The 24,863-nt window shown below is 38.0% G+C and overlaps 1 protein-coding gene across 1 annotated transcript in view; it reads left to right on the forward strand.

The window, feature by feature from the left end:
• Positions 1-24,863, forward strand: part of LOC140234439 (annexin A6-like) — a 64,557-nt gene that overhangs the window by 16,024 nt on the left and 23,670 nt on the right. The window contains exons 2-12 of the mRNA XM_072314485.1: positions 3,518-3,593; positions 5,704-5,798; positions 7,472-7,585; positions 9,518-9,574; positions 11,908-11,941; positions 16,198-16,277; positions 16,589-16,654; positions 18,901-19,002; positions 19,568-19,643; positions 20,332-20,444; positions 22,617-22,729. Of these exons, the coding sequence (XP_072170586.1) occupies positions 3,518-3,593; positions 5,704-5,798; positions 7,472-7,585; positions 9,518-9,574; positions 11,908-11,941; positions 16,198-16,277; positions 16,589-16,654; positions 18,901-19,002; positions 19,568-19,643; positions 20,332-20,444; positions 22,617-22,729 (926 nt within the window). The remainder of the gene's footprint in view (positions 1-3,517; positions 3,594-5,703; positions 5,799-7,471; positions 7,586-9,517; positions 9,575-11,907; positions 11,942-16,197; positions 16,278-16,588; positions 16,655-18,900; positions 19,003-19,567; positions 19,644-20,331; positions 20,445-22,616; positions 22,730-24,863) is intronic.

Raw genomic sequence — 24,863 nt, forward strand, 5'->3', positions numbered from 1 at the left:
GATCTCCTCCAACTATTCTGGCCATTAGTAAGGTGTCATTGAGCTCTGTGATCATGTCACGGATATTTTCATCAGCGTCGAATGTTGACACTTCATAGAAGACATCCTCCACCCTCTGCTCCTTTCTCACAGAAGAAACATTTTTGAAAATCTAATGCTCTGCGCTTAGTCGGCCTTTTCGGATCTTCATCTGGGGTGTAGACTCTCTTCTTCTCTGCCTTCTCCAGTTTAGAATTATTGAATTTCAAATGGCAAGGTTTATGCCATTGAGCTGAGTGTGTAACAAAGCTTTCAACAGTTTCTTCACTCCCCGAACAGAATTCAACTTGAACAGCATTCATGGTTTGAACTGCTCGGCATTGGACAAGAATGACTTGTATATAGGCCTCTGTCTCGTCACCACTTGCCCTTGAACTCTTCAAGATGGTGTCTTGCTGGCAAATCACACAACGATCCCATTTAAATACCAAGATGGATCACATTCTGAAAAGCAAAAGTATTGGAATCTAATCCACTTATTGTATAAACCTTTGGATTCCATCGCATCATTGGAGTAATGATGTCATGTATTTGGCAGCAAAGACATTTTCTGGTGAAAATTGATCTCTATGCACACGTATGTCGCGTTGGGATGTTACATCGCATCATTGGAGTCATGGTGTCATGTATTTGGCAGCAAAGACATTCTCTGGTGAAAATTGATCTCAAAGTATATACATGTATATGTACACGTATGTCGCGTTGGGATATTACAGCAGAAAACACATGTAGGGGGCCTACATGATGAAGATAATCCTCTGGAAAAGGACATTATACAGTTCCTTGTAAAGCGACTATGCTTGTCAGTTAGTTCCTTTCGTCTATTAATGAAACATTCTGCAAAACAAACCTCCCTCAGCCAAAGTCAGCCTTTGAAACTTTAAACCATCTTTAACACAAATATAGATTAAAATGGCCAGCATAACCATGACAAGACATCGTGTCTGTCTTTCTGTCTTTCTGTATAATTATCAGTAAAATTCCTGGTAAAAGATAAAGCTCACCCATAATCTCAGAAGGGAAATTTTCTGTTGCCAACTGGTTGCTGAGACACGTGTCGGTGGCACAGGAAGAAAGCAGTAGCTGAATGTAGTCTAACATCCTCACCAGTGGTTCGTCTTTAAATTGTGGCTGTTTCTGGTTTAAGTAATAGTTAATTATTCGATGGCCATTCAATTTCATGGAATTTAGAGCTTGCTAGATTTATGACGGGAGTCCAATGTTTCCATATGAAGACAGTACAATGCACCCTCGTTATAACAAACGTCGTCGGAACCGGCGGTTTTTTTTTTCGTTATATCGAAATTTCGTTATAACCGAACAGTAAAGTATAGAAAGAAAGATGATAGTTTTGGGACCTGATTTCTTACTTCGTTCTGAGGGAACGAAAAATATTACCGCGTTCGTTATAACAGGAGTGCACTGTATCCACAAATAAATTTTACTACACGGCAAAATAATTTCAATGTAAAGTGAGTCTCAGAGTCTCAGAGCATGGGAGTAGCAGGGGCGGATCCAGGAATTCCGTAAGGGGGAAGGGGTGCCTTTACAAAATTAAAGGGGCGCATGCCCTTCCCCTCCATTTTTTCTCTTTATTTCTTTTGTTTTAACAACAACAAAAAGAATAGAAAAAAAATAGAATGGGGCGCGTCCGTTGCGCCCCCACCTGCATGGATCCGCCACTGAATAGGAAAACTGTTCATTTCAAAAACTATTTTCTGTCTATTTAAACCGTATACATATATTTGATCGGTATATAATATGATAATATCATTATAATATATGTATATTACATTTTGATCAGTAATTAATTCCACCAACTCCATGTTTCAAATACTTTGATGTTGATCATGGTCTCAAATTTGGGTTAATGTTTTCAGTTCCATGAAAAATCAATCAATTTACAATAGATCTTAACTTATGTTGTCATATTCCCTTAGTTGCGCAAATGCGTTATATATCTATTATGAATATAAAGACATATTGAAATTCAGCATTTTCAGCCCCAAAATAAAACAAAAATTCCAGAGGGCTCCTACTCTAATATTAAAGGACAAGTTCACCTTCATAAACATAAGGATTGAGAGAATGCAGCAATATTAGTAGAACACATCAGTGAAAGTTTGAGGAAAATTGGACAATTAACAACAAAAGTTATGAATTTTTTTTTAAATTTTTGTGTTGGAACCGCTGGATGAGGAGACTACTAAGGCTCGTGATGTCATATGAGTACAACAGTATAAAGAAAATGTAAAGAAAATTGAACATACTTTCACTTTTTCACATAATAAAAGAGCATTTGACTTGCCTCTTTCTAAATGCAATGGGAATAATATTACCCATAACATATGTCAGTAACGAGTCAAGGGAATGTGTAGGCCTACTTTTTTTTTAAAGATGAAATTTTGTGAAATTCTCTTTATATTTTCCTTATATTGTTGTACGCATGTGACATCATACACTGCAGTAGTCTTCTCATCCAGCGGTGACTGCACAAAAACTTCAAAAATTCATAACTCTTGAACAGATTGTCCGATTTTCCTCAAACTTTCAATGATGTGTTCTACTAATATTGCTACATTCTCTCAATCCTTATGTTAATGAAGGTGAACTTGTTCTTTAATGAGAAGGTCCTGGGGGATCACCTCTCCAAATTTGGTGCTTTTATTCGCCCTGTAATGGTAAGCCCAAATTTGGACATTCAGCGACCTGACTACTAGGCAAGACTGATGATATACACGAAGCGGGTGATACAGCAGTTGGGTGACAAGGTACATGATTATAAAAAAAAAATACTATTACGGAAGGGAGGGAAATCTGGTAGCACAACATGTCACACATTCTGACAACAAAACAAATCACCACCACCAGTGATATCACACTTAAAGGTACTAGCCCACATTTGCAAACCCACGAAAATCAAAACTGCATAAAATAGGTCCAATATGACTTCAAGTACAAGTTATAACAGTAACTTACCTCACCTGTCGCTCTTTGTCTATACCATTCGATAAAAGAGAGAAAATCATCGTTTTAAAATCAATTTTTAAACCGGGTCAACCCGACCCAAAATCGAATTACGAGCGCGGGCTATAGCTACGTACATTGTACATGTAACATGTACGTGGACCGGAGCTAGCGAGCGTTATACGCATGCATACGGATTACGGTGCATTTTCATTTATTTTTATGAAAGTAATGGACTAATTGGAACGAAATTTTGCACAGGTGTTACTGCAGTCATACCCAAACTCCATGCTAACTATGAGACCAATTGCTGCAGGTTTACAAATGTGGGCTAATACCTTTAAAGTAGCAGGAAAACTTTATTCTTTCCTCGCCTCAAGTGGCATTGTCCCAGTCTCGATCTATCTTCTTTTTCAACGTCGTGGGCCGAACAGCTAGGCCACACCCACTTTGTACAAATTAATGCATATTCATGACAATATTATCTCATCTTTGTCTCTTCCCCACGCAGCCAACGATTGTCCCTTTTCCACATTTCGACAAGGACGTGGATGCACAAGCTTTGAGAAAAGCTATGAAAGGACTTGGTAAGAAAAACAAAAACAAAATCTGTTGTTTTCTTTTCTTTTGTTTTGTTTTGTTTTGTTTTGTTTTGTTTTGTTTTGTTCTATAAGGCGTTTTTATGCTATGTATCTCGTTAACTCTTCCATTATTGGGCAACTGATATAAACTTGCTGTCTCCTTCTCCCTCTCTATCTATCTATCTATCTATCTATCTATCTATTTGTCTATCTATCTAACTATATATGCAATATATCTATCTAATCTATCTATAGATGTGTGGTTTTTTTTCTCTAACCGAAGATGATAATACGTCAATTGAGTCTAACGAAGCCCAGGATCTCTCTTTATGACCTGGGTTTGAGTCTGAAAGTTCTTAGCAATTGACATGTTGGAGACACAGGGGGTGAAAACTTTAATGATTGAATAATTCAATTCAATTCAAAATTTATTACAACATTTTACTTTCTTTGGTAACAGAGAATAAGGTTGCATAATCAAAACAAAGTAAATCGAGAAAACATAATTGTGGAACCTTGGGGTAACAAATATGTTGAAATGAAAATTGATTGAATAATCATCAATAATAGAATTTTGTCGTCACTTCCGGTTAAGATATTGGTACATAATGATGATGGTGGGGGGGGGGGGGTGGGGGAGAGTTGGAATGATTGAAAGAGAAGAGGAAGGATGTCTTCATTTCACCGAAGCAAGAAACATAAAATAAAACAAACACATACATCGACATTAGAATACAATCACTAACATATCAGGTATACAGTGAAAACAAAATAGCAAAATCAAAGTGATAATTAAATTAAGTACATATAGGTTACGGGTATATAGCTGTGGTGGGTAGCAGTCAGAAAGGAAATTTGATATCCCTTATATTCTGCTGACCTTAAATTATTCTTTCAATTTCAATTATCTAATGTATTCAAGGCACGTAAATCGTAAGATCAAGACAGAACAAAGACAAATCAAAGCACACAATGACAAACTAACAGAATAATCTGTTTTCCTCTGATATCAGAAACTGTCATCTAATTTTACATAATTATGTATTATCGTATTCTGCTCCATAAAATCACAATTAAACACACAACCACACACGCATTAGAACTCTCGGCAACTATAAGTTCCGAGCGTAGTCCACCAATATAGCTCAGCCTATGAGTGCATTATAGCTTAGCAGTTAACTCTCACATCACCATCGAAACCTACACCAATTAAAAGGGTTTTAGTGAGATTTCTCACAATCCCGCGAGGAAGTGTTTGTCCAGAGAACGGGAAATGGTGAATGTTTCTTTTCTGTATTCCATTCTTCTCGAGTATAACTGGTATAATAATGACTCTCAAGGTTTGAGCTAAATAACAGTACCACGAGTGTGGAACCCGCAATTCTGTTTTGCACAAAAGGTGTCGAATGTTTTCGCTCTTATATCACTTATTTCGACAAATACAGTGCAATTGAATCAACTGAATCTCTTTCACATCAGTTGCTGAGGCTTTTCAGTGGTGTACTGTGCATTGTACATAACCATCATAAAGAAACACATAGAAAAAATAACTTCAGGAGCTACTTGTTCTTTTCCTTCCTTCTCTCTTTCTTTCTTTTCTTCTTCCTTCTTTCTCTCCCCCCCCCCCCCCCCCCCGTCTTGCTGTGGAAGATCTACGAGGTAATCAGACTCATGTAGTCTGGTTTCCAGACACTTTGCCAACTGTAGTCCCTTCCACAATTAATGCATTGTCAGCAGCAGTACGAAGTCGCCACCTTTGCTGAAGGCATCTGCAGGACCATCCACCTCAACCTCCTACCTCTTTCGTCGCAAGAGGGCGTTAATATTCTTGGAAGCTAATTCATACAGGCAGCGGTATGAAAACCAGACTACGATTCATCGGGCATTGTACATGTGATTCAAATGTGGAGTATGTCCTATTCAGGAGTTTTCAAACACAAGGTATTTAGAGGTGTAAGCAACCTTGTTTTATTTTTACTTCAAAGGAAATCAAAATGCTATTACCTTATAATAGTCCCAATATGTATGAATCAGCAGTGATATATATATGTATGTATATATTTAACTATAATCCTAAAATCTTTCTCGGTCTTGTTCTCTTTCCTTTTTTCTCAAGGTACCAATGAGAAGGCCATCATCAACGTCCTCTGTTACCGTAGCAACGCACAGCGCCAGGAGATCAAGGCTCACTACAAGACTGCTTTTGGGAGGGTAGGTCTCAACAAGTGACAATGTAGCTACAAGAGGCTCCTGAAGGGCTCTTACACCGTGACAGAGAGCCCAAGCCAATTACTTTTATTTTGTGTGTGTGTGTGTGTGTGTATGTGTGTGTTGTGTAGTGCATTTAGACAATACATATAGCGAAAAGTTAAGTTCATATCCCCAAATCAGCTGACTCATTTCATTTAAGGGAAAAAAAACCCTGGATGAGTCATAAAATGAATCATAAGAACATGATTGTCATAACGGTAGAGATAAAAGTAGTAGTATTAGTATTGGTATTGATGATGATTAACAATAACAATCATAATTAGCATAATAATGCGAATAAGAAAATGAAAAAAAATAATGATAGTAGATAGGAAGAAGAAGAAAAGGAAGAAAAGGAGACTGGTGAGGAAAACTACATATTACTGCAATAATAATGAATACGAGATGACATGATCGTGTAGAGAATATTTTGTACGACGACTTCCAGCTCAACAAGTCTCCCATTTTAGTAATCTCACACGAAGTAAAGCCCCCATCTGATCGTCGGAGCACACGAAGGACTGATAGGGTTCAACGTCAAGGTCAGAGCGTTCACTCCACACCTGACACCGTCCTTTCTGACTCCTTATATGATGAGCTATACCAACATCTACGCCGGAAAGGCGCGCCCGAAATCTGTGTAAATGAAAAGTTTGCCTATACGATTCATCACACGGAAGTACAACATGACAGTAATCTCGACCCCAAACGAATCATGTGCACAATGGGATCAGTGATGCGCGGACAGAAATGATCCGTCGTTAGGATAATGGCTCGTTAGACCAATGAGCAATACCCATGCATGCAAGAACAAAAATGGGACCAGGATTAAAGGACCCATCAACTATGAACCGTCTTCAAAGTTTTATCACCATCATTATTTTCATTGAAATCAATAATTGTGGCAACCTCTTGACAAGTACCGCTACTAGGTCAGCTTTCATTACACTTTAACAATAACACCAAACCAAACCAAACTGGACGATCCGCATGGGTAATATTGACTCATATTATGACCAATTACACATAGGCTTTGTGACCTAAAATGACCAACCCATTTACTGTAGGCCTACGATCAAATATGACTTGCAGGGATATGATAAAGAACCGCCTTTTAATCTGTATGACCAGTATAGTCAGTAACTTGACCAATGCAAGATCTCTGCGTCCACCATCTACCAACAGTTACAACAGTACTAAAACAAACAAACCCTGCTGAAAAGAACACAGTGCCCCCATAGTGTGTTCACACTGTGTTCACGTAGTCGACTGTATGAAAACGTTCGAATTTAACAATGTGAAGATTATTATCACACTGTGAAGATTATGTCACACTGTGGTGTGGTTTTTCACCGGGTATTCACATTTAATGTTCTGTTTCACACTGTGAATTGATGATTTACGCTGATTGGTGATTCACAATTTGTTCGCACTGCTAAAACGCTCGAATTAGACAGTGTGAAGAGATTTCACACTGTGTTCACAATGTGTTCACACTGTGTTGCACATTGTGTTTCCCACTGTGGGCCACTATGTTCTTTCCAGCAGGGAAGAACCCGCGAGTTCTAGAAGACACCGGGTTTGCAGAACGAACACTGAATGACCATCACTATTTTTTTCTTCTTGTTTCATAGGATCTGATCGATGATCTGAAGAGCGAGCTCAGCGGCGACTTCGAAGACGTGATCGTTGGCCTGATGGACCCACCCGCCATGTACGACGCACGGTGTCTGAAGAAGGCCATGAAGGTATGGTGGGAACCGGAAAGAAGATGGTGTGGATAAAACTACGGACTCTGAATCACGTTGTACCTGGTTCGAGTTTCCTGGCAGCAGTGGTTGTGCCTCTAGACATGGCACTGGGGGGGGGGGGGGGGGGACTGGGGGACTTAAAGATTTAATACCATGCTTGCTTGTATAGTGGTCTTGTAAAACATCATAGTCAGTGATAGTTCAGTTGATTCTCACTGTTACAGATACACGAACGCACACATGCATATCATACCATGATAAGTACTATCCTAGCATGATTATTTTGTGGAGTACTTTAATAAGAGGAAGGATGTTCTATGGTGTTCGCAAAAGTCAGAAAAAGCTCCACTTCATATCATTTAATGATAGTGACTTTTTTTCTGTCCTCTTCCACAACAGTACCTAATGAAACCTGAAGTCTGTAGAAATGAACACATATTTCTATGTATATAGCATCAGTCAATAAATACAAAGCGAAATCCAAACACTGAAATGTGTTTACTCTAGAGTAGAATCAGGCTACATGAACTCATTATCGCTTGATGATCAGCTTTCAAGAGATATCCATAGATTTGGCATATACAGTCTGCCTATCAGTACAATGACCTGCTTCGTCGTTTGGTTTTTTTTGTTTTTTTTTTTGTTAAAGGACAAGTTCACCTTCATAAACATAAGGATTGAGAGAATGTAGCAATATTAGTAGAACACATCATTGAAAGTTTGAGGAAAATCGGACAATCCGTTCAAGAGTTATGAATTTTTGAAGTTTTTGTGCAGTTACCGCTGGATGAGAAGACTACTGCAGTGTGTGAATAACTGAGATGTCACATGTGTACAACAATATAAGGAAAATATAAAGAGAATTTCACAAACTTTCATCTTTTGAAAAAAGTACACATTCCCCCGACTCGTTACCGACAAATGTTATGGGTAATATTATTCCCCCTACCTTTAGAAAGAGGCAAGTCAAGTGCTCTTTTATTATGCGAAAAAAAGTGAAAATATGTTGAATTTTCTTTACATTTTCTTTATACTGTTGTACGCATATGACTCACAAGCTGTAGTAGTCTCCTCATCCAGCGGTTCCAACACAAACATTTTAAAAATTCGTAACTTTTGCATCGATTGTCCAATTTTCCTCAAACTTTCACTGATGTGTTCTACTAATATTGTTGCATTCTCTCAACCCTTATGTTTATGAAGGTGAACTTGTCCTTTAAGTATTTCTTTTTTTTTTATGGGAGCAGAAGAGGTTAGGGATGCCTTTAACCAGATTCAGTGTGCGGTCAATAAACGAACTCTGATATCAGTACGGATCTTATCAATTTGATCAAATTGGGCGATACAAGAGCAGGAATATACGGAGCACGGAATGAATGTGGGTTAGGGTTTAAGTTTGCTTAGAATGCCGTGTACAGTTATGAGTCACTTTTAGGGCGAGATATTACTTGGTCGGAGAGTCGTGATGGTCATCTAGCTTAATGGGTTAGAAACAAATAATATCATGCGTCATTAGTGGTTTATCATGCGATAATTAAGCTCTTGGTGAGTGCATGTATATTACATGAAATTGCTTGTCGAATTCCTTGTCAGATTGCCTGCTTAATTCTATAGATATAGGCCGCTTGCAGACTAACAGGGACACATTTTTAAAACAACTTCTTGTAGGATATCCTCCATCATGTTATTTCTTAGTTGACATTGTCAGGCTTGGTTCCACATTTTCTTGCAATCATGTATCTTGTTGATTTATTTTGAAATGGTGGTATCACAAAGAAAAGAGATTAAGATTGAGAATATATTAAATTGCATTCTGGGCTGAGTCCTGTGACTCCGTCACTCACGTCAACTTGCTTCCGATCCTTCTCTACCCCCCCCCCCCCCTCTCTCTCTCTCTCTCTCTCTCTACACGAACGCACACGCATGCAGGGTCTGGGAACTGACGAGGACGCTATTCTAGAAATCCTGTGTGCCCGAAACAACGCGGTGAGTCGCCTGGTATATTTAAAGGACAAGTCCACTTTCATATACATGTGTATTAAGTGAATGCAGCAATATTATTAGAACACATCACTGAAAGTCTGCAGAAAATCGGACAATCCGTTCAAAAAGGATGAATTTTAAAAATATCCGCGCATTCACTGCTGGATGAGAAGACTACTATACAGCGTATGATGTCACATATGCCTAGAACGATATGAGGAAAATATAAAGAGAACTTCACAAAATTTTTGATTTTTTAAAAAATAAAAAGTTTACATCTCCTCCACTTCGTTATATTATTCTCCCTGCCTTCTGAAAGAGACAAGTCAAGTGTTCTTTTACTATGCAAGAAAAGTGAAAATATGTTAAATTTTCTTTATATTTTCTTCATATCGTTCTACACATGTAACACCATAAGCTGTCTTTCATCCAGCAATGACTGAGCAGAAACTTCAAAAATTCATAAATTTTGAACGGATTATCTGATTTTCCTCAAACTTCACTGATGTTCTATTAATATTGCTACATTCACTGAATTCACATGTCTGTATAGGTGCACTTGCCCTTTAATATCAAACATTTTGAACCCTTTGGCACTGAAACAAAAAAGGTGAAAGCACCAACCAGATTATGAAATTTAAGGAGCGTCATACTTCAAAACAAAGGGGGTTTCAGCTCGACTATTGATCTGTGTAAAATCAAATTCCACAACTTTATAATCTGGTTTAAGTTTAACTATTGATCTGTGTAAAATCCAATTCCGTAACCACTATACATCTGAAATCAAAAAACACAAGTATTATGGCGTCAGATGACTTCACATCCCTACATAGAAATAATCATGCTTATTGATAGTCTCAGATGATTACGTTTGAGGCATTTCTTATCACTCTGTCTTTACCTTTTCGACGTTAAACTGCAAAAAAAAAAAAAAAATGGTGATATTGCATTAAGACAATGGTGACAGCTATTCTGTTCACTTAGTACTTTAACAGGGATCACAAGAAAATCAAAAGCTGTGTTGGACATAGTATAACCATTTAATAGGTACGAAACTTGTCCATTGCCAAAGGATACGACTATGGAGTAATGCTGCAAAGTCCACTTTGAATACGCTATTCGTTTTACAGAAAAGGGCTTTACGTATTGTTTTAAAGGTAGATAATTTAGAAAGAACCTCGATATTGTTTAGTAAATCAGGTATTTATTCCATAGGATTATGTTCGTTGGAAAAGAGTAAATGTGATTTTGTTGCATAAAAAAAAAAAAAAAAAATGTTTGTACGGCTTTGCACCACAACATCTTTTGTCAAGAATACATTAACAGAACACAGTTATAAACTCCGTAATTCTCAGGTTCAAATTTGGTTACCCAAACCTAAAAAAAAATTCTATGAAAAGAAGTTTTTTTTATATGCAAGTTCAGGTGTATTCAATTCATTGTCATTGGCCATCCGAAACACTAAAGATATACATTGTTTTTGTAAGAAGATGAAAAATGAAATCCAGACTTCTTAAGTTGTAATTTGATATATTTGTATTCATATTATTAATATCTTTTTTTTTTATATAAAGTATTGTTTTATTTATCATTTGGTCACCGGTTCCAAGTTTCCGGTTTTAGATATCCCCTTCCTCATAATATATACACACACACTCAAATACTTTTTTTGTTGTCGTTGATTAGTATTTTGATCATTAGTTGTGTTAAGTTTAGTTCTCTGAGCATATCTCTATTGTTTTTTGTCCGGCTATTTCTATTACTGCCATTATTTTAATATATGATATTAATAGGTCGAGTGTGAGTCATTGTGTGTATTTTTTTTTCTATTTGCTACTGAAATAATTTTGATGAACTTATTAATTTGTCGATTGTAAGTCACCTTTTAAAAATTTTTACAATGATTTCATACCCACGTTGTACAAGTTTAAATGTGTATTTATCGCTGTTGTTGTTTTTTTTAATATGAATTTTATATGTATGTCAAGTGGACCCCTTTGAAAATCAGCTGTGCCAAAAGGGCTATCCACCCTACTGCTGGAAATAAATAAATATAAAAAATAAAAATGTAAAAAAAAAAACCATTTAAGACAATTTGCACTGAGCTGAATTTGATTCATTGTTAAGAATATGTTTTTTCCGTGATGACTACTCAGCACCAAAGTAGTGAATAATCACTTTGTTTTACATCGTTTTTGTGTGTAAGTGGATGTTAGTAGTATGATTTCTGCATACTTCGTTACGTCATCAAACCTTAGTTGTTAGTCTCTGATTTTTTTTTCATTGCTCGGGTTTGTTTTTATTATTTTTTTTTCTTTTTGTTCTCATAATGACAGCAAATTGCTGAGATCAAGAAGGCCTACAAGACAGGTAAGAAAGAAAATAATCGTCTTTTAGGATTTAAAAATGATTAGATGTAGACGAAATCTTGTTCAGAGACAGAAAAAAAAAATAGTCACGAGTCCTAGACAAAAATGTTGTAATATGTGTATACATATACGTGTTTGAGTATTTATGTGTGTGCGTGTGTTTGTGTGTGTGTGTGTGTTTGTGTGTGTGTGTGTTGATAAAACTACTGGATATTTTTCTAATGGTCTATAGTAGACTAGCCATACAAAGTAAAACTAGTGAAACTTACTCAAAAGCACTAAAACTGATAAGGTTCTTTCACTGTTGATTGTGGGAATGCATTCGAGTTTAATATTATTTTTTTTTCTCTACAGATTATAATGATGATTATTATTATAACATCATGGTCCTCTTTATCCACATAGCCTCTGCAGTGTTGACATTGATGGGCCAGAGTCCCGTTTCATAAAACTTGTCATCAGTACCAACTGCCACATTTTCATGACATTTTTTTCTCAGTCTATCAGATTCAAGGATTTCTGTAGCTTGCAACAACTACATGTATCGCAACTTGTTAAGACCAGTCGTCCACTAGGGCGCGGACAAGACGCGGACAAGTCCCGGAATGCAAATTTGGTATTCCGCACTCCTTCGGGAACCTGTCCGCACGTTCCTGAACGTGTCCGCTCACTGTCCTAAACATGTCCGGGCGTTTCCGCACCTTCGGGAGAGAGAAAAATTTCCGCGTCCAAATTTTGATCGAGACCAAAATTTGGACGCGGAAATGAACTTCCTGACACCTTCGGTGACTTGTCCTGACGTTGTCCTGAGGATGTCCCGCTTGTCCGGAACCCTTCCGCTCCTTCCGCACACGCTCCGGAAAGAATCCCGCGGTGTGGGGAAGCTTCCCGAATGAAAGCGGAAGACACCAGGAATGTTTTAGGACAGCGCGGAGCCGATGCGGATCTATATATGCAAGTGTCCGGAACCGATGCGGAAATTTTGTGATCCAGACACGAATGTCGACACTTTCCGCGAGCGTCATGCCAATGAAACGCAAAATGAGCAAGAAGGGAGGCAGGCTCCCATGCAAATATCCCCATCACAGGCACACCTTTCGTCTAGTGATGAAGAACAGTAAGGAATTTCCGGTCCCAGAAGGCAAAGAAGAAGGTAGTAGAGACTGTGCTAAAAGCAACCAGAAAGAAGTGAAATCAGCCCCTAACTTCCTAGTAAGTTTGTTTTGATTTGATCTTTTCAGAAATTATTTTTCATCTGAGTGACTTTCCTGGTTCCTATTACTTACTATAGTACATTTTCCTTTATGTTGTTTTCGTATTTTATTTGCAGACAAACTAGGTTGTCCCATGTGACAGCCCAGCTGAAAAATCACAAAAGTAGATGGAAGTACACTCAGAAAAAAAAAAAGCATAGAATTTTTGGCTAAATGTTAATGTATTGTATAAACATGAACAAGTTGTTATTCATACGTAAATGCTTTCTACTGATACAACATATTAGAACAAAAGACAAATTCATCACACTACAAAGCATGAACTCAATTGCAAAGATATGCCTGTGGTCTCATTACAACGTAATATCTTTGAAGCCCAAAATAACAATGAAAGCTAAAGATGATTGAGGAAAATGAAGAATTTTCTGTCACTTCAAAACTCAAGTGAAATGAGAGAAAAAGCAATAAATCATGAACTCGAAAAAGTGTTAAATTTTTGTCTTTCTTTTGCTTTGTTTTTTGCTGAGTGTATATATTTAAGTACACATTAAGCATCACAAATCATTTCAGAAATATTCTTTACCTGAATGATTTTCGTAGTTGTTATTTCCTATTTTTTCTTCTTTTTGTTTTAGTTGCAAACAAACTCGATGGTCCAATTTGACAGCCCAGCTGAACCCCCCCCCCCAAAAAAAAAAGTAAAATAAAGTAGGTTACAAATATTTCCCCATTTTTACACTTCATTGGCAATAGGCTAGTAAGCATGAAAAAAAAAAAAATCTCGGACTTGAAAATGTTCAAAAGTGATCAAAATAAGAGAGGGTTAGAGATGCACAAGGGTAAAAATCAGAGAAAGAAAAACAAATTTAATGATTAGGATCATTTTGGCATGCTCTACAGAAGTATCAGACAAAACATGTATATACTTCACGATGGATAAAGCACATGTCTAAAAAAAAGGGAAAAAAGAATATACATTTATATATATATATATACATATATATATATATATATATATATATATATATATATAGTAACAGTTAGTAATATAAGTAACAAAACTGCAACGAAGTTCATGCTGTATTCACCAACGGTTTATTTCTTGTGAAGAAATAAATCGTTTGTGAATACAGCATGAACTTTGTTGCAGTTTTGTTATTATCTTTTTATCTTGCCCACACGTGGACTACCTTATCAACATGATTATATATATATATATATATATATATATATATATATATATGTATATACATTTACATTTTTATGCATATTATATATATATATATATATATATATATATATATATACATTTACATTTTTATGCATATTATATATATATATATATATATATATATATATATATATAGTTGAAAGAAATTGGACTGAGGCGGGACGTTGCTCTCGATCTTAGTCTCCCTTTTATTTGTCAAGCTTTCGGCCCGTCATTGGGCCTTCGTCAGGACCTACCAACAGAACGATTATTATATGAATAACCTGATGTGTCATATAATATATAATGCAATTTCACATATTACCAATCTTCTCAATCCTTTCCTTTATATACATAAATCAATCATTCAATTCAATACAAATATCCACTCTAACCTCCAATCATCATCAGAATAACATCCTGTATATATATATATATATATATATATATATATATGGTTCAAAAAGTTTGCGAATATCATCCATGTGATTGTAGGCAGAAAAAAAAATTGTTCTCCCAGATGAGACAAATCAGAAATATTAAAAAAAAAATGAGTCGTCAGCCGACATGCAGACACTCCTATTCTTCGACTTTTGGTGGTCACATTTATCAAATGATATTGACCAATCATATTAATATAATATCAGCCGCTACTGCGGAAGCAAAACAAGGAGCATCAATGACGGCTAGCAGTCAAATGAGGAAAAGTCAAAGTCAGCGCCAAATTTATACCTTTCCATTTTCCTGGTATTGTCCGCAGTTTGTCCGCATGCCTAACTTTTGTTGTCCGGAAGGCATCCTGATTGTCCGCGTTCATTCCTGGTGTAATCCTGAATGTTTCCGCGCTGCCCGGCTACAATTAGCATATTCCGAGGTATTTCGCGCTCTTCCGGAGTGATTCCTAGGAATGTCCGCAGTCAGTCCGCGGACAGTCCGCGGACAGTCCGCGGACAGTCCTAGGAATGTCCCAGGACAAGCCGATTCACAAAGTTATTCCGCGTTTGTCGCGGACAGGATGCCGAAATAACAAATTTTGCTTCCGCAACCCTTCCGGGGCTTGTCCGCGCCCAAGTGGACGTCCGCCCTAAGTGATAACACGTTTTATGAAACGGGCCCCAGAGTCCCCTGCCAAATGAATAATCCATATTCAAAAGGCACTAGCAACTATTTTGTACAAACTCTGCTTTGTCATAATGAGAAATGAATATTCTCATATTCAAATTTATGAAGTTCTTACGTCGAGATGTTTTCATTGCAACTGATTGACAAATTGCCCTACATCGACGTAAATAAGCACTGAATTGATCAGTGTTTTAGTAGTAGCCATGATAAAAATCATGGGCGTACATACTCGAGCAGGATTCGAACCCACGACCTCCTGATCACCGGACAGGCGTCATCTCCACTAGACCACCGAGCTTTCGCCCGACAGCAAGTGTTGGTTCTAATCCTTATAGCATGCAGCGGGTACTGCTTTGTTATTCAAATTTATGAAGTTCTTACGTCGAGATGTTTTCATTGCAACTGATTGACAAATTGCCCTACATCGACGTAAATAAGCACTGAATTGATCAGTGTTTTAGTAGTAGCCATGATAATATCATGGCTACTACTAAAACACTGATCAATTCAGTGCTTATTTACGTCGATGTAGGGCAATTTGTCAATCAGTTGCAAATATTCTCATAGTTTGTAGTTTTGTTTTGTTTTGTTTTGTTTTTTTTGGTGTTTTTTTTTTATCGGGGGGGGGGTAATAAAATCACGAAAAATGGGGGGAAAAAACAAAGACTTTCTTCCTGTCATGTTCGTTTGTTATTGTTGTTTTGACTGCAGCAAAGTTTGGTGACCTCGAGAGTGATTTGAAGGGTGAAACCAGCGGGGACCTCAAGCGACTTTTGGTCGGACTCTCGGTGGTATGTGGACATTTTTTATCTGCTACAAATCAAATCAAATTACCAGTTATATTCTTCTTTGATTACCTTTCACACAGCTGTGTTACCTGTATGGCAACCAAAACGTTATACATGTACCAAATAAATAAATCTTGATAATGTATACTGTCGCATGATAAATTTCTACTACAGTCTATCTTACATTTTTCACAATAATATGAATTTTTTTATGTATGTGTTATGCCGTATTCTTCTCTCCGTTTAGTGGGCTTCCCAAAATATGCGAGAAAAGGTTTTATCTCTAACTCCATTTCATTTTTACCTGCCTGTAGGGAGCCCGGGATGAGAGTGATGTAGACCCCACCAAAGTCCAGGCCGACGCCAAAGCCCTCTACGATGTAAGAAACAAAGAGTGATCATTTACGGATCAGTGGCGGACCCAGAGGGGGCGCACCATGCGCGCTCCCCCTTTTTTTTATTTTTTAACAAAAAAAATTAAAAGGAAACAAATAAAATGAAAACCTGAAGAGGCACCGAAAATAACCCCCTCCCCTGCCCTCTTTACGGAATTCCTGGATTCGCTCCTGCGGATGCAACTAAGAACAACACAATCAAACAAATTTGATGTATACATGTATGTATAATATAATGATATACGTATAAATTTATATTGTCTTTTTTTTTAGGAAGATAGAACACAACAATCAAAAACTATCATGTCGAAATAATTGAGAAATCAGAACAATATCGTTCAGATTAGGTTGCCAAAGGTCATGTTCATAGCTTATTGGCAACCCTCAGTAGACCGTTTTGTATGGTAATTCATAACACATGAACTGTAATCACATCTCAGATGCATGTGTAACATGCTGAACATACTGACATTGTAAAAATTAGTTATAGTGAGTATCATAATGTATGTATATTATTATGTTTGATTATATTGCTTTAAAAAAGAATTGTGAATGAGTCTCAGATGCCATACAGAGAATATATAAAATCAAATAAAATCAAATCAGATTATTAACCCAAAGGACAATCATTAATAGTCTTCTCTAGCCCCCCCCCCCCTCCTTCTCCCATCTTCCTGATGTCATTGTCCAACATGTTCACCGTACGGGTGATTCTTACTGAAGGGCGCTGGGGAGGGGATGGGGAAGAAGAAATAAGAGGGAATAGTCCTTCCAGAGACTTATACCCTGTGTATTTTCATAGGCTGCAGTCCCACAGGGACTTATTCCCTGTGTATCTCCATATAGATTGCAGTCACACAGGGACTTATTCCCTGTATATCTCCATAGGTTGCAGTCACACAGGGACTTATTCCCTGTATATCTCCATAGGTTGCAGTCACACAGGGACTTATTCCCTGTGTATCTCCATATAGGTTGCAGTCACACAGGGACTTGTTCCCTGTGTATCTCCATAGGTTGCAGTCACACAGGGACTTATTCCCTGTGTATCTCCATATAGGTTGCAGTCACACAGGGACTTATTCCCTGTGTATCTCCATAGGTTGCAGTCACACAGGGACTTATTCCCTTTGTATATCCATAGGTTGCAGTCATCCGCTGCAGTGAATTTGCACGTAATCAAAACAAACGTTAGAGTGGATTCACTGAAATCCACCCAAATTCATGCAGTGCCAGCCGGCAGTAGTGTTGAGTTCGACAAGAAAGCTTAGTTAAAATGCAAGCAGTCGAAAACAAACTGGGGAGGGGATGGGGAAGAAGAAATAAGAGGGAATAGTCCTTCCAGGGACTTATTCCCTGTGTATCTCCATAGGTTGCAGTCACACAGGGACTTATTCCCTGTGTATCTCCATATAGGTTGCAGTCACACAGGGACTTATTCCCTGTGTATCTCCATATAGGTTGCAGTCACACAGGGACTTATTCCCTGTGTATCTCCATAGGTTGCAGTCACACAGGGACTTATTCCCTTTGTATATCCATAGGTTGCAGTCATCCGCTGCAGTGAATTTGCACGTAATCAAAACAAACGTTAGAGTGGATTCACTGAAATCCACGCAAATTCATGCAGTGCCAGCCGGCAGTAGTGTTGAGTTCGACAAGAAAGCTTAGTTAAAATGCAAGCAGTCGAAAACATTAAGAAAGAAACGAGTAAAATTCATCAACTCAGGATCGGGAGTAAAAGTTTCGATGATGGCATTATGTAGTATGCTTTTTATAGTGACGTCACTTTATGGTCACGTGATTTCTCTATCTGCTTGTAATTTCTCACTTGTGTACCACGAATGACTATTTCTAACACAGTGAATTGATAAGAATAAAATCTGATTAGGATTCAAAGTAGCGATCCACCTTTTTCAATGTTCTGATACCTCAACCTGGTGAAATACGAAATTATGGATCTTTTTTTCCCCTTCGCCTGTTGTTATACCTCGGTTGTCAACCAAGGATTGAGAAGCAATGTCATACCTCTCATATATTTCGGGTCACGTAGGTCTATTTTGATGATAGACACAAGTGAAGAGAATGCTATAGCTTGTTTATAGCTAGATTCCTTGTAACTCTGCCTCTAGCATGTAAGCTAATTATTCAGAGTTTCGATGAGAAAAGCTGGCTAACCTGATGGACATACTTATTATTCCCCTCGCTGTGTGTTTGTCTCCCTCTATCAGGCGGGAGCTGCCCGGTTTGGCACGGACGAATCCGAATTCCAGCGGATTATCGTCGGACGGAGTGTCGAACATCTTCGGCAGGTTTTCGCGGCTTACGGCTCGGTAAGTTTCGGAAACAACGGCATGACACAATACAGGAACAGCGGTTGGATTTATTATTTTCATTGATAATGTCTTAGGTTCAATACATGCACGATAACAATCATTCCTCATGCACTGATAAGTTCGTGTACATAAGAATCGATCTTTGTCAGACAGTAGATGATGGTAATTAGAGTTTTTCGTGTGTTTACTTTTTTTAGTTGTGTTTTTCCAATAAGTATGGCAGCCGTGGACTCTTGTCAGTTTCGCGAGCTTGATGATTACACTCCCCTGTTTGCTCTGCATCAAAAACATGAAACATCAAGGTGAAAAACAAAGTGACTTGACTAAAGATTAATTATCATCTGAAAAAACAAAATAGAAGATGAAACGAACACAAAATCGAAACGACAAACTTTGTTAACCTATTCTGTAGCGATGAATCACAAATGTGCATAACAAGCATTCACACATACATTCATGATACACGTAAAGGAAGTACACATAAGCCATGTGACTTTGAATTCAATTTTTCGTCATTGGTAAACGGAAGTTATGACGTCATTATTCTCATGTAACCCTTTAGCTGACATCGACCTCGATCGTGGACGCCATTAAGAGTGAGATGTCCGGAAACGTAAAGACGGGATACCTCAACATCGGTAAGATACACATGTGTCCTGTCACCCTAGGGTGATCTTTAGCCTCGTCTTCATTCTTCTGTATGTCTGTCTGTCCGTCCGTTTCTCTTTGTCTGTATGGGTCTCTCGCCGTCTGTCTGTCTGTCTGTTTAGTCTGTCTGTATGTGGCTCTCTTTCTATGTATGTGTGTATGTCTTGTTGCCTGCCTTCCTGCCTGCCTATCGGTCGGTCGGTCGGTCGGTCGGTTGATCGGGCGGTGGGATGATCTGTCCGTCTGAATTCCTCACTGACTGTTTGTCTATTGTCTGTCTGTCCGTCTGTCCAGCGTTTTTTTTTTCTCCATTTCATATGCCAAATGTTTGTTTGCATATATTCTATTTGTACTAAATTTGATTTACTTCTAGATTCAGTTTCCCCATCACAAATCATTTTACTGATCATCAGTTGACTTTTAATGACCGCTGAGATTTGTTGTTTCATATTCATGGCTGCATAAGTTAGGACAGGAAAGGATTCTGCCCGTAAAATTCATGTCGGGGCATTGCGTTTCACATATGTATCATTATCATTTTCCACACCCTTTGGCTACATATTACTACTAGAATGCTGGTAGCTACTATTGATAGGCTACCGGTAATATCTTCTTTGATGACACGTGAATTCGTCAAGTGTGCTCTCTTCCATCACACTCCATGTCTCGTCCCTCTAGTGCGATTCATCAACGGTCCCGTGGAATACTACGTTGACAAACTCCATAAGGCCATGAAAGGGGCGGGGACGGACGAAGCTTGCCTCATCCGGGTCTTCGTTATGCGCTCTGAGGTGAGGGCAGTAACCCGCAAATAACAACGGTTTATTGCCACTTGGTCTACTATCAGATGGTCTACTTCACAATTCGTCTAACACCACCATGGCTAAACTCATTGGCCCGAATTCACGAAGGTGGTACAATTTTTGTCCATGGTTAAACCATGGACAAAGAGCCAGCGTAGTTTTGTATGGGGCGCCAAGTGTTAACATTTCGTCGACGAAATGACTGATTTCGTTACGAAATAGGCCATGCGACACTTGGCGCCCATACAAAACTACCGTCTTTATCCATAGTTTAAACCATGGACAAAGATTGTACCACCTTCGTGAATTCAGGCCATTTGGTCTACTATCAATTTCGTCTAATGCCAGTTTGGTCTACTCCTCACTTTGTCTAATGCTCAGTTTGGCTACTTATCTTCTCGTCTAATGACCAAATGGTCTAATTACAGTTTTGTCTCTTCGGACTTTTTGCTATTTGGTCTAATAATCTGTAGGTATTAGCCGAAGTGGGTATAGCCCATCTGGAAGTAGACCAACTGGTAATGAGGCTCAGTGGCAATTGGACTAAAATGGTCATTAAACGAACTGGTTGTAGACAAAATAGGATTAGACCATGTTGAGACTAAAATGGTTAGACTATAAAATGGCTATTTGCCTACGTGGAAGTAGACCAAGTGGTAGATCACATAAATATCAGACAAATGGGAACTAAGCAACAAACCAAAGGAAAAAAAAAAAAACGTACATGACACACGTAAACAGATAACAATCGGACAAGGAAAATGACGCACTAACAAGCAATAAACATCTTATTGAAAACGCCATCCACAGGCGAACCACAGCAATAATTTTCCGAGAAAGAAAGGGATACGTAGAGCTAAAGGTAAAACCTAGACAAGCAAAAATCTCCCTCAGAAGACATGTAACAAAAATCGCTGATAAAAAACAACAACAACAAACAACAAACACACCATAATACAAACAGGTAAGCACACACACAGTTATGTTCAGACTTATGCACCAGAGTAGTCATATAATGTAAACATACCACAGGACATGGTGACACACAATGTTACAGGAAGCACATTCGTCTGTTAAAAATGATTTGCCACGTTCGCTGTGCAGCAGTATAGGGTACTTACACACCGGACCACAAAAACCAATGCTAGAATGACGACCAGCACGTATTTCCAATCAAGAACCTCAAATCAGTATGGATAAGCTTACAGACATTTCTTTCGATACGACCCGATTGGTCTCATTCTAGACTTTGACAAAGACTTGGTCCATCCATCTCAACTCGTTATTCTTACTCGATTTGACTCGATTTCGATCTGACTGGCTCTCATGAAGTTAAATTTAGCCAGACTAAAGACGTGTGGTTGTCTGCTTTTTGCTTTGTTTTGTGTATAGTGAGTGTGCTGAGCTCTTTGGAGTTCGGTTAGCGACACAAATTGTTACCATCTCAGTAAAAGCACAAATAAATACAATGTAACTTTTAACAAACAAGAGTTGCATTCACAAAACGAGCAAACGAGCTCAGACTTTGGGATTTATACTGTAGGGTTGGTCCTACTACTCATCGACCGCCTAATTTTTATTTGCCTGATAAGAATATTTAACACTGAAATTCACGTAGAAAACTTGACCTACGTGATTGAGAAAATCCAGCACTATCAAATGCTGTTGTTCCCTTTTCAATGCGAAGTTTCAGTGCAAAAATATCGCCGTCGAACTTCAGTGTCTTCTTTTCAGCTCCCCGCGGTACCGCTCCTTTTTTAGATCAACCGCTATGTTTGTATTGACAATGCACACAAACCGAGTTGTATTGAACACCGTGTTGTACGAAGCTTTTTAGAAAATGCATTGACATTACATTACGATTCAGTTAAATTGTTCATTCAATTATTTGTCCTTGATTTAAACCATTAATGAACAGTGAATTTTCGTTTTCCCCACACATCCTCATCAACAGTCAAAGCCAATACATTTTTATGAGTGTGCTCTGCGCGCGCGTGCTGTGCGTACAGCGTTCTGTGCGCCAAAAACTAGTGGTCGGTTTCAAAAAGGGTGGTCGATGTGTAGGAGAGTTACCATACCTGATGACTAGCAAACGTTGTAACTCATGATTGCCATTAAATGTTTTCGTTTCGTTTTGGTTCTTGTCACGTCGGGTACCAGTTGGATCTCGGTGACATTGCCCACAGCTACCGGGCTCACCACGGCAAGAGTCTGGCTGACGCTGTGAAGAGCGAGGTGTCTGGAGACTTCCGAAGGGCGCTGGAGGCCATCTTGTCATAAAATCGTCCTTGACACTGCCTGCTGGGCACAGGCTGCTGTACCTGTCAAGCGTAGAAAACTCGTCCAGCCGCCCTGTCAACAAAATGGCAAAACCGGCAGCTATAGCACCCTCTGTAGTTCACTAGTGTCACATTCTTATGTCTTTCAGCGTGTCATGTTATCAGTAAGAGCGTCTGAATCAACACTTTAGTTCTTTGTACCAGTCTTTTTCAGCATATTTGGCTTTCGCTTTGTGACAAGTCAATACCCAGATATTAGATATGGTTTACATAGTTTGCTCTTTGACAAGAGGATTGAGCTACTTAGCAGAATAGTCGTAGTTTGAAATCTTCAAACTGAAGTAAAGACGAGTCTAATTGCATTCTATTATACTACAAAATCTCTAAATAAGAAATAGCTGCGAAAAATATTTAAGTAAACAATTCAGACAGTGACTTATCTGTATTTCAACTTACAGACAGCTCGTGATCTCACTCAGCAGTTTCAGGTGAATACTTGTATCAACGTATGTTGAATGTTTTTTGAGAGTACATTTTGAAATACTAGACTTTTTTTTTATTTCGGAAAAAAAAATCGCAATCTTAGTAGCATGTTCAACAATTTGAATGGTATCCGAACAGAAATATCTTTTGTATTTGAATTGGTATTTTCGTAGTATGAGTGTGTGATGGTAATTCATGGAACTCAATATAGTCCAAGAATTTCCATGAATTTCATAGGAGGCAGCTAGGGAGGCGCATGTTATTGTTATTTTTATGACAAATCTTCGTCGTCACATTTTCGTAGGCTGAAAAATAAAAACCAGAGAAGACTTTGAGGTAATGGGTTATCGGTAAATTTAGAGGTGATGGATTTGAGACTACTATACTTAAAATTTGATGGTTTTAGACATTATTACGATGATAGTAAGTGGTGTCAGCGATTTAATACTTCACATGTGCGTAGTTTTATATTTAAGAGGTTCAGCAGAAGAGAATATTATGATGATTACATGCAGACGATTTCGTGTTTAAAACGCAACATTTCCCCCATTAGTCTATAAATAGAGTCTGTTAGTTCCCCCTTCAAACCGCAAACTCATCTCCCTTTCTTTATCGATCCACGTCTCCCAATCTCCCTCTCTTTATATGTTCTATTTATCTTCTATTTATATCTATCTTTATATCTTTCTGTCTATATATGTTTATCTATAGGTTTCCGTCTATATGTCAGTCTATCTTTGTTCCTTTATCTATTCATATCTATTCATATCTATATATCTATCTATCTGTCTATCTGTCTATCTATTTATCTATCTATCTATCTGTCTGTCTATCTATCTCTTACTGTCTATCTATCTATCTATCTATCTGTCTATCTATCTATCTCTCTATCTGTCTATCTATCTATCTATCTATCTATCTGTCTATCTGTCTATCTATCTACCTATCTATCTATCTCTATATCTATGTATGTTTGACTGTCTAGCCGTCTATCTATCTGTCCATCTATCCCTTTATCATGCATCTATAAGTGTCATCATTTCTGTCTATTTTTCTTCCAATATATGGATCAGCTCTCTTCCTATCTGTCTATCCAGTCAATTCTTCCATCTATCTATATCTCCGTCTGTCTGTCTTCCTCGCCCCTTTATTCATCTCCTAGCAACAGCTGACTGATGATGCTTGCCCGCCTGTTATATATGTCCACGCGTCGCTTGCCTCACTGTATCTCTATCGATATCTATCTATCCTCGTGAGCCATCAATAGCATCGTATACTATACGCGTTATGTAATCGAATGTTCAGGCGTCTCGGTTGCATAATGAATTTGACTTTTACAAATTTATTTTGGAATTTGGTGTGGACTTGCCCATTATATACTCATTTATACGAAGACCTCGATTGTTAAACAGATCAGTACATGATGGTGTAAAGGTAACCGTGGATGCGGATATAACACCTTTAGATAATTAGACTAATGCATATTCAAGAAACCACAGTGTACAGATTCTCTGCGTATACTGCGCATGCTTAAAGACGAGCGACTACTTTCCGCTTTGTGCGGTTTTTTTTTTCTATTTTTACGGAAACTAAAAAGTGTTAATTTAGTATCTTTATTCGTATTTACTAAGTTATGCAAAAATAT

Source organism: Diadema setosum, chromosome 10 (genome assembly GCF_964275005.1).
Source record: "Diadema setosum chromosome 10, eeDiaSeto1, whole genome shotgun sequence".
Classification (NCBI taxonomy): Eukaryota; Metazoa; Echinodermata; class Echinoidea; order Diadematoida; family Diadematidae; genus Diadema; species Diadema setosum.